This window comes from Aspergillus mulundensis, assembly GCF_003369625.1.
Source record: "Aspergillus mulundensis strain DSM 5745 chromosome Unknown scaffold_0, whole genome shotgun sequence".
In the NCBI taxonomy this organism is placed as follows: domain Eukaryota; kingdom Fungi; phylum Ascomycota; class Eurotiomycetes; order Eurotiales; family Aspergillaceae; genus Aspergillus; species Aspergillus mulundensis.
In genome coordinates, this window is record NW_020797888.1 from 4,292,588 (window position 1) to 4,306,871 (window position 14,284).

A 14,284-nucleotide genomic window follows, 5' to 3' on the forward strand; every position below is an offset into this window, starting at 1 on the left:
CGGAAATCAGCCAGGTATTTATACCCCGCGAGGAGAGCACTGCTCGTGAAGGGAGGGCAAATGCGATGGACGGCTTTTCACCACGACCTTCATGGGAACTGTGACGAGTCTTGTCAATGCCCGCTGGGTGTATCTGGACGTCACTGGTTAGAATAAATCATGGTCACTTTAGCTGGGAAAGGGGGCTAGCGGTTACTGTCCTGTGACTATTGCAACATTTGATATAGGTGAACGTGATTATTCCTGATAGAGAAACGAGTTTCAATGAATGCAGCATTACCAGAAGTGGTTAATGATACAGTTAACAAGTTTGATTTACGGACAAAGCTTCACTCCGGGAGTCTGAGCATTTTCACTATATTGCTTCGTATATTCATCACTATGCCGTTATCTATGAGGACCATCTATCATCGTCAACATCATCTAGTATGTCACTCTAGGTGACTGCGCATCTATTCGATCTTAATGGCAACCTTCCCAAAGTGGTTCTGTCCCCACTGTGAAAATCAGGTTAGTATGCGCGCTCAAGTGCCCTGTGATTGGGTAACTTACCATGTACTCATAAGCCTCCTTCGTCTTCTCAAGTGTAAACACCTTCTTGTCGACGACAGGATGAATGTTGCTGGCCTCAATGGCGCCAACCATGTCGTTCATGAGCGCCTTGCTGCCGACGTACACGCCACGGACAGTGCAGATGTGGGTTAGTGTCTGCAGAACGTTGGGAATCTTGGAGGGATCCATTCCACCGACGAAGCCGATGACGGAAATGACACCCTCCAGCTTGATAGCCTTGAAGCTCTGCTCGAGGGTGCCAGAGCCGCCAACCTCGATGATGTGGTCGACACCGACGTTATCGCGGGTCAGGGAGCGGGCGATCTCGCCCCAGTTGGGCTGGGTCTTGTAGTTGAGGACGTGGTCGGCACCGAGTTCCTCGAGGCGCTTGGCCTTTTCGTCGGAGGAGGTCGTAGCGATCACGGTGGCGCCGGCTGCTTTGGCGAACTGTACCAGTTAGTACTGCACTAATGGTAGTAGGAAATTCGGCATACCTGAAGCGCGAAGACACTGACACCGCCAGTTCCCTGCACGAGAACAGTCTGACCAGGCAGAAGAGGCTTCAGTCCGTACAGCGCATTCCAACTTGTGAGACCGGCGCAGGTCAAGGTAGCTGCTTCCTCGTAGTTCAGGTTGCTCGGGGCGCGGACGACGCCGTTCTCGTTGAAGACACCGTACTGGCGGAGGGTACCGTCGAGAGCTCCACCCAGACCAGAGGCAGCGCCAGCAGGGTCAATGGGGCCGTACTGGTGGTGCTGGTTGAAGAGTGTAACGACCTTGTCGCCCTTCTTGAACTGAGAGACCTTGGAGCCGACCTCGACGATCTCGCCTGCGCCGTCGGAACCGGGGATAACGGGGAAGTTGAGGGCGAAGGGGTACTTTCTATTGAAACATTGTATTAGCTTCAATTCTTGCATCCGCCGTGGGTAAAGGAACGCACCCCTTGGGAATAATCAGATCGCGGTAGTTGAGCGACGCAGCGTGGAGCTTGACGAGAACGTCGTTGTCTCCGACGGAGGGGATCTGAGCCTCCTCGAACTTGAGCTCGTCGAAGCTCTTCTCCTTGCCCTTGACGGACCATTGCTTCTGGGTAGAGGGGGCCATTTTGCGGGATGTTCAACAATGAGATTGTCGTTGAAAAGTTCGCAAGAGACGGTAAAGCGCGGGACAAGGAGGAGGAGAGTATTTATAAGCTCCCAGTTTGACGTCAAGGCCCCCACTCCCCGCCAATTATTCATCCCAGCGAATGCGATGGAAAAGCTGGGACTGACCGTTGGACTTTAATTGTTTTGTGGTCCTGTGGATCGTATATAGATGTCGCTGCTATTCTCCGATTGGCCTGGTCTGATCCCTGCAGATTGGCTGCTAAGCTGCTTAGGCTCCTATATTAAGCCTGTTAATGCAGCACTACGTCTGTGTGCAGGCCGCCGACGTCATCACAACCAACGCTCTATATAACAAGAAACGGGCAACAGGCTCGGGACCTTCCTTCCCTCTTCCTCATCTTTCCTTCCATCTGAGTTGTCGGGGCCCCTTCGCAAATAAACCAGACTGTTTGACTGCCAAAATGTCCCTCAACACCGTCACCTCCGGCCTCGGCCAAGCAACAAACACAGCCCAGAACGTCGGCGACCAGGCCACCAAGCCAGTCACCAAAACAGTCAACGACACCACCAAGCCCGTTACCAAGACCGTCAACGACACGACCTCCAGTCTCCCGGGTACATTCCCAAAGGATGAGCCCCCGACCAACCGGAAGAACAACGTGACGATCCCCTCCTTCAAAGAACTCTGGGCGCAGTTCCTCGCCTGGATGAAGGGTCTTATCCCGCGAGGTGTTGATATCTTCGAGATGGCCGTCCGCCGGTTCATCCAGTGGCTTATCCCCCCCGAGCGCCAGGCGAAGCTGTACAAGGCGAGCATGGACCACCCCATCGCCGCCACCTTCGTGACGTGCCAGCTCCTCTGTGTCGGCATCCCGCTTATCCTCTTCATCGCGGGCACGCTGCTTTTCGCTGCTGTCGCACTGCTCGTCTGGGTTGTGCTCTCGATTCTGCTCCTCGGTCCGATTGTGCTTGTTGCTAGTCTGATGGGTATTTCGCTTTGGGGTTGGGGTTGGTTTGTCTTTGGGCTTGTGCGATGGCTGGATAGATTGGTGCTGGGGGGTATGATGGAGAGGTACTGGCAGGCTCAGATCGCGCAGCAGAAGGCTGAGGAGGAGGAGAAGGAGAAGGCGGAGAAGGAGGAGAAGGAGAAGAAGGAGGGTGAGGAAGCTGGAGGGGCCGAGAAGGAGACAAATGAGGAGAAGAGGGATGGCTAAGCTTTCCATGCACATGGTCTGGGGTCGTTGCGTATCGATATATGGCTTTTGTACTCGGGATGAGAAGGAGTTTGTTTCATTGGGTCTTCTAGCGGTAATCCAAGGGTGTTTCTAAAAAGCAATTAGGCCATCCACTTGTCTATCTACTCAATACAGTCGCTACAGATGGCCTTCTTGGGTGAGCTTATAAAAATAATTGCCTGTGTCCCGACAGAGGGTTCCGGGGCATAATCTTCGCTGGCGTCTGAGGCAGCCGTCTCCCCCCTTGCTATCTTCCGTTTTGTCCTGTGGTAAAAAGACATGTCGATCAACGAAATAAGCAATGGTGTTCTTTTCAGCATCAGATGCATGGTAGCAACCTGGCTGACCATGGTCCATGCTATCCTCCGTGAGGAGGATATGGTCAGCAAGAGCAGACAAGCTGAACACCTTGTTCGTCAATTGTTCATCTTTAGTTTCGTGGCCCCAGTCGCTCTTAGCGGCTATGGGTGGGAAAGCGCCACTTCTTTCTAGCACGGCGATGGACTTGTGCTGCATGTGCACTATGCCACCTTGCACAATCACGACACAACAGCTAAGTGTTCAGCCATCAGATAATCTAACAACGAAGTTCTCCTGGGGCTTGATTAATGAGCAGTGGCAGCCTATTATGGTATCACAAAGACTTCCCTCGAGGATTCGCGCAATCTCTTGCCGCTCTTCAGCTTAGACCTTGTGCGGAGAGTTGCAGAAACATATAATTAAAAGGGACGTCACTCTTCATCAATCTCTCCATGCAGTTTTTGGGGCTTGACTATGTAAGGCCTAAAGCTGTTCTTTTCTCGTCATCACGCAGATCCGCATCAGCTTCATAAGAGAGGAGTTTTTCTACTATCACCAGGTGCCCCAAAAGTGATGCTCCTATTAGCGCTGTCCTGCTGTCCTTGTTGCTAGTGTTTACTTCAACACCACTCTCCAGAAGTAGTACGACATGTCTGGACTATTTTTCCATGAGGCCACGATAAGGCATGTATCCCACTGCTCGTTCCTTCCATGGAGAAATATTAACTTGTCCACAGTGGCATCTCCGACGCCGGCAATCCATCCCGATAAGTACATAGCCCTGGTACCTCCCCTAATCCGCCTGTCATCCGCCTGCAGATGTCAGTCCGTCATTGATTACAACAAAATGTCATCCTCTCGCGCTGACCAGCCACCTTCAATGGCAAACCAGAATGACGCTTCGAATGGCCCATACACATGCACATACAGAGGCTACCCTGATTTGTTTGCGGTAGTTTCCGAGTGATTGGGATTTACGGGACTGTCCTAAGATGATTAGTCCGGGATTGGTGATCGCAAGCAGCGCAGGGAGATACAGAACCGCTTGAATCAGAGGGCTCTGCGTAAGTGCACCTCTGCACCTCGACACCTCAAAAAAAGGACTTTTTTTCCTTGGCTGACAGGTCTGCGAACAGGTCTGCGAAGAAATTGGAAGCTGGACAAGGCGTCCCCTCATCATAACACCAACACTAGCAGCAGCAGTAGCAGTAGCGGGTTGTCTCCTGAGGTGGAAGAGGAAGAAAACAACCCGCAAGTGGCGCCCCCGCCGGTTGAGATTATGGTACCCAACGGTCACATAATAATCAAAATAAGAATATTAAGATGGGGAGCATGACAACTCTCTCTCTCCTACCGTAGCTGCAATGGAGCAAGCGCACATTCTAGGCCCCCAATTGACAAAAACAAAGCATCTCCTACACCATTTCGAAGCCCTAGTCTACACGCAATACGCCCTCACCTCCCCGCGAACCGACCTGCTGGCACATGGTAGCTCTAAATCATCTATGGAACCAAGTTAATGCCAATAAATAAGCTGCTTGCCCTGAATAATCTCCCACGCTCTATCCAACACATCAACAATCTCATCCGGAAGCGGCCCGCCAGCCATCGCCCGCAGATTCTCATCGAGCTGCTTGACGCTACTTGATCCAAGAACCACGCCGTCTCCAAGCTCCTCCTTCAACTCGGAGTGATGCGACAGCCACCTCAGCGCACACTCAACCTCACTGACCCCGTGCCTCTTCGCAAGCGGGCGGAGCAGCTCCAGCGCATCAAAGTATCCATCATGGTAGTACCGCTTCCGGATATGAGCCCCCGACCGAGACGCCGGGTCGAAAGCGAGTCCCAGCCTCAACGGCGTCCGGTTCCCCGCGCGAACACCGACCCGTCAACATACCCGCTGCGAGCGGGTTGAAGCAGTAGAACGCGATCCCGTGATGGCGCAGGCACCGAAGGAGCTCGGGCTCCACGGCGCGATGGAACGCGTTGTAGATCCCCTGGCACACGGACGGCTTGACCCAGCCGTTGCGGTGGCAGATCTCGCACAGCGTCGCGACTTCCCAGGATTGGTCGTTGCTGATCCCGAGCTTCGCGAAGTAGCCTTCCTCGTACAGCTTGTTGACCTCGCGCAGCGTTTCTTCAAACGGGACGGTTCGGTCTGGGCTGTGGAGGTACCAGACGTGCACCCTGGGGACCTTGAGTGCGGCGAGGCTCGCCATCAATCCCGACCGCGTCGGAGATTGGCGGGGGAGTGGTGGTAGCTTGTTGTGGCCATTGCGGCGGAGGGGTTGGCGGCGGAGGGGAATAGTTTGGTGTCGACTAGGAAGGAGGGAGAGAGGTCCATTTGGCCTAAAAGGCCTCGGAGGACCCGTTGCCGTAGATCCGGGCTGTGTCGATGTCGTTGTGGCCGTAGCTTTTGAATAGGTCTATCATCTGCTTGGCTTGCTCGACGGTGTGCACTCGGGTGCGGCCGTCACCTGGACATTTGGTATCAGTCACACTGGCTAGACAGACTGTGTATCAAGAGAGTGCCTTTCCCGGTTTGCCGATATTCATAGCTCCGAAGACAGCTTTCATGATGGGCAGTAGATACAGCGGCAGGAATATTGACCAAAGATAATAAAGTGTTTAACGTATATCATTTTGCAAGGCAGGCCAACTGCTTTGCTTTATGCTTCTTCGACCCCCACCCAGCACGCATTATTCGCTAAGGGTGGGTCGAGTATGGCAGATGCTGACCGGCAGTGTCGAAAAGGAGTCTCCGTAATCTCCAAAAATCAGAACCCACAGATCACCCCAAACAAGCAAGCCCCAGCTGCAATTGTCATCCCAAGCCTCCCCTCCTGCCCCGTCCAGCATAGTCCAGAGGCCCATGAGATCTCGAGAACTGCGAATCGTCCATATCGTCCTGATTCACAATGAGAGTGGGCCGCAGGCTGGGTGGGAGATCCATTGCCAGTGGCGGGGCTGTGGGCTGAAAGGATCTGTTGATGATGAAGCGCGAGAGCGCATTATTGGTCATCCATTCCTGGCTATATCCTAGAACAGCGATGTTGCAGATAAACGCTCGGAATACATAGGGTTTAATTTAGCCAGTGTCAGCAAGTCATGAGCTTGCCCGGCAGGTCTCCAGGTAGCTCCTGGGGCTGACTTGTAGACCGGGGGTAGCATCTGGTAGAGATATAGATAAGGTAGAAGACAGATTGATGTTCCCTGTTTAGTCTCCAACAGCGATTTGACGGGCTTGCTGGGCTCTTAGGATTAATAGTATTATGCAGATACTAATCTTTTATTAGGCCCTCGAAGATAAGGCAGGAATATATAAAGGTAAATAAAATTTGGCGTTACCTTTGGGAGAAGCCATTGTTAACAATGACGGTTTTCTGCCGCATTATATAAGCTAGGCAGTAGATAACCTTTATACTTAGCTACCTTAATTATTAAGATCCTAGGAAGAGCATTATTTTTTACTTTATAAAAACCTTTGCCCTTTACAGTGGTAGCATGTTTAAGTTAATTAGCTATTAAAAATTAAAAACTATATAATTATTTATTATTTTTAGGTTTTTTTATTTAATATATTTATATGCCTTATTTTTATTAATATTTAATTAACACCTAGTAAGCTTTACTATACTAAGATTTTTATTAATTAATTACCTTATTAATTTACTTTTTTACCCTTATAAATTTACTATTTATACTATAAATTTATTATTTAAGATTTATTTTTTCTTAGTATCCTACACTCCTAATTTTTTTTAAATTTTTTTTTTCTTGCTTTTTAAGCCTTTTTTCTTTACCCTTTAATATTATTATAGGGTGCTTTTTTTTTACTAAAGTTTTTTATAAATTTTACCTTTTATTACTGCCTTTATAACCCTGCTTTTAATACCTTAGTTTTCTTAAAATTTTTATAATAGTTTAAATTAATAATTAGTATAACTAATATTTAGCTAAAGGTTAGCCAAGCTTGCTTATTAATTAAATATTTTTAAAAAAATAAAACACGCTTTTATTATTAATTTTAATTATATTATAAAATACTTAATTTTTTGACTAAGTATTTTAATACTTTTTTATTTATTTAGCTTACCTTATACCCCCTTGGCTAGGATCTTAATTAATTTATACTTAATAAAAAAATAAAAAAAATTTTATATATAGTAAAAAGTAAAAGGCTTAATATAAAAAAAAGTTTTTAAGCTAGGTTAGTAAAAATCTAGTAAATAAAATTAAAATAGCTTTTTAACTTATAAACCTACTAGGTAAAATATATTTTTACTTAGTTTTTAAGATTACTAAACTAAAATAAAAAATTCCTACTTACTAACTTCTTAAAATTACTAAACTAAAACAGGAAATTCCTACTTATTAATTTTTTTATATTTCTAAAAATAATATTATAAAAAAAATTAAGCCTAAAATTACTAGGCCTGCTATAAAACACGTAAATACTAAATAAATTATTAATATTAAAGTTAATTATAATTTAAGCTTAAATACCTTACTAAAAATAGCGCGAGTAAAAAAATCCTAGTCTAGTATTAAATTTAATAATTTTAAAAATAAAATAGTTACTTATATAGCCCTAAAGCCAAAGGCTAAAGGCCTTTTTTAAAAAAAAAATATTAAGTTAGGAGCTATATTAGGCTAGTAATTTTTTTAAGTTTTTAAAAGCTTAAAATTAAGATTTATTTTTTAATTATAATAACCCTTTAAATCTACCTTGCTTAGCAAGTAACCTATATAAATATAAATTATAAAAATATTTAATTAATTTTTTTTTAAATTATTTAGCTAACTACTATAACTATAATAACTATATTTATTAATATTACCTTAGCTTAGATTTTAATAGCTATTTAAATAATAAATACTAGTATTAATTAAATTAATACTATAATATAATAAAGTAATAACCGCTTAATAAAGTTAGAAAATTAGCTAAATAAAATATAATAAATATAAAATAAATAAAATTAAAAAGTAAAGCTAAATTATTAAATTAATAAATTACTAGCTTAGCTAACTAAAAATAATAAAAATAATAAAAATATAATAAATAAAAATAATAATAAAAGTAGTAAAATTCCTCCGGGACCTCCTGGAAAAAAGCTGGATAATTTAAATAATAGTAAAGAAGATCTAAATTTAGGAAACCTTGGTAGTTAAAAGTATTTAAATATTAAAATATTATTTTACTAGTAGCCTATTAATTTAATTATATTTTATAATAACTAAAAAACTAAAAAATAGGCTTTTTTTATCCTAATTTAAAAAAAAATATAGCTATTAAGTTAAAAGGCTTTTATATATTTTATAAAAATATTTATATATTTATAAACCAGCTTCGCAATGTAATTGTGTATAAAAAAATTTATAGTAAAGGCTAATTTAATTATTTACTTTTATAAGTTTACGCTTAATTAATATATATTATAGCTTTTAAATATTAAAAAGCTTGGTTTTTAAAAGGGCGCTATAAAAAAAATAAATTTTTTTATTAATTAAGTATTTTAAGCCAAACCCTTATACCTTTTTTATAAAGCTTTAAAAAATAAAGTATAGCTTTACTAATATAAAAATTAAAAGCTTACCTAGATTTTATACTTAAAAAATTATTAAATATTATTATGGCTTTAATATTTATAATAAGGCTAATTAAATTTTAATAATTTAATTTTATTTAAATTTCTTCCTGTGTTAGTATATTCTTAAGCTAAATAAATAAATTATATTAAATATATTTTTTTAAATTTTAAAGTTTAAAAAGTTTTTATAGCAGGACTTACTTATAAAATATAATAAAAAAAAGTTTTTTTATTTATTTATTTTTTTAAAGTAAAATTATAACTTATACTAAAATTATTTTATTTATAGCTTTAAATTTAGGCCTTATAAATAATAAACTAACTTTAAACCTAGCCCTGCGCGTAGTAATTATAATTACTAAGGCTATTTAATATATACCCCGCGCCCTTATAATAATAGCTAGAATTATTTAATATTAAATTAAAATTATTTATTATATAACTAGTAATAAAACTATAGCTAGTAATAAAATTATAGCTAGTAATAATAATATTATTTTTTAGCTTATTATATAAACTAGTTCTTAAACTTTTAAAATAAAAATTAAAAGATAAACTATTATTAATAAAACTAAAATAACTTAATAAATTATTTACAAGCTTACGCTGCTAATATAAATACTTTACTTAATATTAACTAGTAAAACCTTAATTAACATGCTTTTTACTAAAATATTAACCTATAATTTAGTTAAAATATATATTTTAGTAACTTTGCTTACTTTATCCCTTTTAAAATTAATTTTTTTATATATTATAATATATAGTATATTCCTGCCTTTAATTATTATTAAAACCCTATAATATTTAATAAGTAAAATAATTATAAAGTTTTAAAATTAGATTTTAAGCCTAATATTAATACTAATTTTATAAATACTTATTATTAATAATTTAAAATAGTTACTTGCTAAGATTATTAAGTAAGTTTTTTATTAAATAATACCTTATATAAATACCTAAAAACTTTTTCTAAATATTATTATTTTATAAAAAGCATGTTAAATAAAAAAATTAATACTTTATATATTAAACTAATTATTAATTTAGCTATAGCGCAAATTATTAAATTTAATTAAAAACCTTATAATACCTTTTTATTATAAACCTACTATAGTATTATAGTTTTAGCTAGTTTAAATACTATTACTTATAATATAAAAGTTATTTTTAATATTAAATATTTTTAATTTATTAATAACAAGACTTTCTTGTAGAGCATTTTAAAAGTTAAAATTATTTTTATTAAGTAAAAAATCTATATAAATAGTTTTTATATTAAAATATCTTTAAATACTTATACTAAATTTAATATATATTTTTTAGCCTAGTGTTTAATAATTTATTTATAAAGTTTTTTATTACTACTTTTTTAATTTTTAATACTAGTATTAATTTTTTACTAGGTATAAAAATCCTAGCAGGGGAGAATATTATACTATTTAATAATTATTTTATAATATTTATAAAATTTTATAAAGGGCTAAAAGTTTATATAACTTATTAAGCTTTACTTAAGGGCAAGTAGTTATTAAGCACCCTTATATTTACTTTTTATATTATAATTATCCTAGCGCATTTTAAAGTTTATATTTTAATTTAAATTAAAGTAAAGTTATTACCTAAGCATGATATATTATTTAAGTTATTTAGTAATATTAAGCCTTTACTATATATATATTTTATTAATTATAAATTCTTATTTATTAAGGCTTTAAATAAAATATTAAAGCTAATTTTTCTTGCCTGTTACTAGTAACTAAAAACTTTTTTAAATATTTTATATGCTTTCACGTGCTAACTTTTAAAAAATATTTAAGATTTAGTTTAAATAAATTTTTCTTTTTTAAAAATAATTATTAGCTAAAAAAGACCTAACCTTTACTAAATTTTACTAAAATATTAACCTTAATATTAGTAAATTAAATAATTAAGGTTATTAGTAATACATAAAGTAATTTTATAAAAAAGTTATAAAGTTATACTTATAAAAAAAAACCTTATAAAACATGCTATTTTTACTTTATTTATATTCACGCTGCATGTATTATTAAATAAAATTAAATACTTATAATTTTTTAAGCTGCTTAACTAATAAAAAGTACTTTTAAAAAATATAAAATTATTACTTAATAAAGTTATGGTTTATTACTATAATTTTAAAAAACTTTTATATTATTAAGTTCTTATAAAAAAATTTAATATATAAGTAAACCTTAAGGGCATAAATATAAATATAATAAATTTATTAAAAAGTTATTAAATATTTATTTTTATATATAAAGGTTAGTAATGTTACTTACTTAAAGCTTATATATATTAAGTTTTTTTTATTAATTAAAAAGTTATTAATACTATATTTAATCCACTGGTATGGTTAGGGAAACTAAAATAATATATTAAATATACTTTAATAAAATTTCCTGTTTTTATAATATAGTAAACTGTAGTTAACTAAAATAGCTTAAAAAATAAAAAAAATATATTATTATTAATTTTTAAGCAGTAAATAAAGAAGCCAAGCTTAATATTTATTTAATTTTTTTATAATTTAAAATAATTAGCCTTATTTAAGGATGCACGCATATTTTTATTATTAATATAATTAAATTTTTTTATTAATAGCTAGTTAAATAAAAGTATAAAAATTATTTAATAATAGTTTCCCACCGCGGCCAAGAAATATTTTATATAATTATTATAAAATTTATTAACTTAGTTTCTTACCTTTAATAATAAATAAATTTATTATTAGGTAAATACCAAAAGTTTTACCGCGTATATATTAATATTATTATTATTATTTTTAAGTTTTAAAAAAACATTTTTAGTATTTTTTATTTATTTTTTAAAAACTTAAAAATATAAATATAAAACTAAAACTTTTAAAAGATTTTTTAGGATTTTTATTAATATAACTTTTTAAATAATAAGTTAACACGCTTAGTTTTATAATATTAATAAAAAAAATTAAAGTTATCCTAGCCCTAGAGTTTTTTAATACTTTTTACTAACTAAAATATTATATAAGTCTAACTAGCTAGTTTAGGCATGTAATCCTAAAATATACTAAATAAATTAATTTTTTATAATTAAAAAAAAATAATTTTTTTAAGCTTATATTAAAAAAAGGCTAATTTTGCAAGAATTATACCTTTTATATATTATTAAATATTTTTACCTTTAAAAAACTTTATGCCTTTAAAAATATTTAAAACAAGTTTTAAAAACTATAGTTTTTTTATTATTTTAACCTAAAAATTATATTTTATATAAACCTAAATATCTTTAAGCTAGGCCATGGCTTTATAATTTATTATATTAACCCTGCTTTTTATTATAATAATTAAAAAATTTTTTTTTCGCGAACTTGCGTGAAGCTAGTACTTTTTTTTTTATATTTTAATTAAAGTTAAACTTTTTTATTAGTTAATAAAACTAAAGGTTTTTTACCTAGTTTAAATAATTAAAAAAGTCTGCTATTTTATAAAAATAATAAAACATGTGGTAATTTATATTAATCACGCCTTTATAATTAATATATTTAAATAAATATTATTAAATACTATAGCTATTAAAAATTTAAACTTATGCTTAATTTAAGCTAGCATGTTTATTTAATAATTTAAGCTAAATTTTTTTAATAAGCTAGGTAAAGCTAATATTATTTTAAATATACTTTTTTAATTACCTTATAAAACTCCTGCACCAGAAACTTTTATAAATTTAAATAATTTACTTATTATTTTTACTTTACTAGCTAAAATATATATTAATAATAGCTATATATTATTTTTTTTATTTATTTTAAAGAGCTTTTAGTAATACTTAAAAAGTAAGTATAAAAATAATTTTTATACTTTAATAATTTTTAAAATTTTAAAAAATAACTAAACAGCCGCCCTGCTATATTTACTAAAGAAAAATAGTATATTTTATATAAAATATTAAAAAATAGTAAATATTAATAGCATATTAACTTTACTTATAAAATTATGGTTATATATTTTTTAATTACTTTTTATAAAAATATTTTATATAATTTATAACAAGCATAAATATTAAGGCCTAGATTTTTATTAACAAGCTTTTTATAAAATTATATTATATAAAGGTTAAATAGTTTTTTAAAATTATATTACTTGCTATTTATTTTACTTTAAAAATATTATTAAGTATTATAAACCTTTTAATTCTTTGTAACCTATAAAAATAGTAGCCATGTTATTAAATATAATTACTATAAATTTTATTATAGGACTACCTTATTATTAATTTATGCTTAATAAATATATTAAAGCTATTTTTACGCCTAAAAAAACGCTATTTATTTTAATATTTTACTTATTATAATAAATAAGTTTATTAAGCGTCTTAGCCTTCTTCCAGGATATTTTATATAAATTATTTAAAAATAGGGTTTTATTTTTATAAAATATTACTAAGCCTATAACTAGGGTATTTTAAGGTGCTTTATTTTTAACTAAGATTTAAAGTTCTTATTTTTTTAATAAGAAATATTTACTAAGCTTACCTTTAATATAATATAGTATTATATTACCATAGCTTACTTATAAATAAATAATTTTTTTAAAAAAATAATATAAAAAATAAAGGTAATAATTTATTATATTATAACCCAAGGCTTTTTATAACTAATAATCTTACTAGCTATAATTCTTATAATAAATTTTACTTGCTTGTAAATTATAAACTTTATATTATATAAGCTTTTATTTAATACTAACTTATATTTATCCTAAAATATTTTTTAAAAAGTTTTCTAGTAAAATTAAAATTTTTTTACATGTTTTAATATTAAAAAAAGTATTAAACTTTATTATTATTTATATAAAAGTTACCTATAATTAAAAATATAAGCTTATTAAGTTTACTATTAACTAGCTTATTTATTTATACTTATATTATAAATATATTTTACTTATACTTATTTATTTTTTACCTAAATTTACTAAATAATTTACTAGCCTTTTTAAAGTTAAAAAATATATTAGGCGCATGGCCTACCACCTAAAAAATTTATTATTTAATTAAAAAATATATTTTATAATATTTATAATATAGCTTAAACCTGCTTTATTTAAAAAAAATTTATAAAATTATTATTATCCCGCTTTGCCTATAATTATTAAAAATACTAGTTTTAATAACCCTTATAAAATTAAAAAATTACTTAATTATTATATGTCAGGGCCAACGTTTTTCCGTTCAACGTTACCGGAGCTAATCCACCATTGGTCCAGAGTTAGCGCCTTAGGTAACCTAAGCTTTAGCCTTAGGCCGCCAAGGCTTGGCATACCTTATTATTATATTAGGCTATATAACTTAACTAGGTTATTAATATTTAGGGTTTTAGCTATTAGTTAGGCAAGGCTAGGGTAGGCCCTAAATATAAGTTAAAATAAAAACCCGTGCATAAAGTATTTAAATTTATATTTACTTTTTAGTTAGGAATAGCTTAAGCGTAGCTTAAAAG

General features: G+C 33.3%; 3 protein-coding genes across 3 annotated transcripts; 1 reads left to right on the forward strand and 2 right to left on the reverse strand.

The window, feature by feature from the left end:
• Nucleotides 1-452: 452 nt before the first annotated feature.
• Nucleotides 453-1,656, reverse strand: DSM5745_01154 (zinc-dependent alcohol dehydrogenase family protein; the record flags this gene model as incomplete). Its single annotated transcript, XM_026743170.1, has 4 exons — nucleotides 453-497; nucleotides 553-999; nucleotides 1,047-1,434; nucleotides 1,493-1,656. The coding sequence occupies 4 exons, from the start codon at nucleotides 1,654-1,656 to the stop codon at nucleotides 453-455; spliced, it is 1,044 nt and encodes a 347-aa protein (XP_026609015.1).
• Nucleotides 1,657-2,119: 463 nt separating this feature from the next.
• DSM5745_01155 (seipin co-factor family protein) lies at nucleotides 2,120-2,872 on the forward strand (the record flags this gene model as incomplete). The annotated part of the gene is made up of 1 exon (XM_026743171.1): nucleotides 2,120-2,872. One exon carries the CDS (start codon nucleotides 2,120-2,122, stop codon nucleotides 2,870-2,872), a length of 753 nt encoding a protein of 250 aa, XP_026609016.1.
• A 1,837-nt stretch (nucleotides 2,873-4,709) lies between these two features.
• On the reverse strand, nucleotides 4,710-5,412 carry DSM5745_01156 (Aldo reductase; the record flags this gene model as incomplete). Its single annotated transcript, XM_026743172.1, has 2 exons — nucleotides 4,710-4,955; nucleotides 4,990-5,412. 2 exons carry the CDS (start codon nucleotides 5,410-5,412, stop codon nucleotides 4,710-4,712), a joined length of 669 nt encoding a protein of 222 aa, XP_026609017.1.
• Between the last annotated feature and the right edge of the window lie 8,872 nt (nucleotides 5,413-14,284).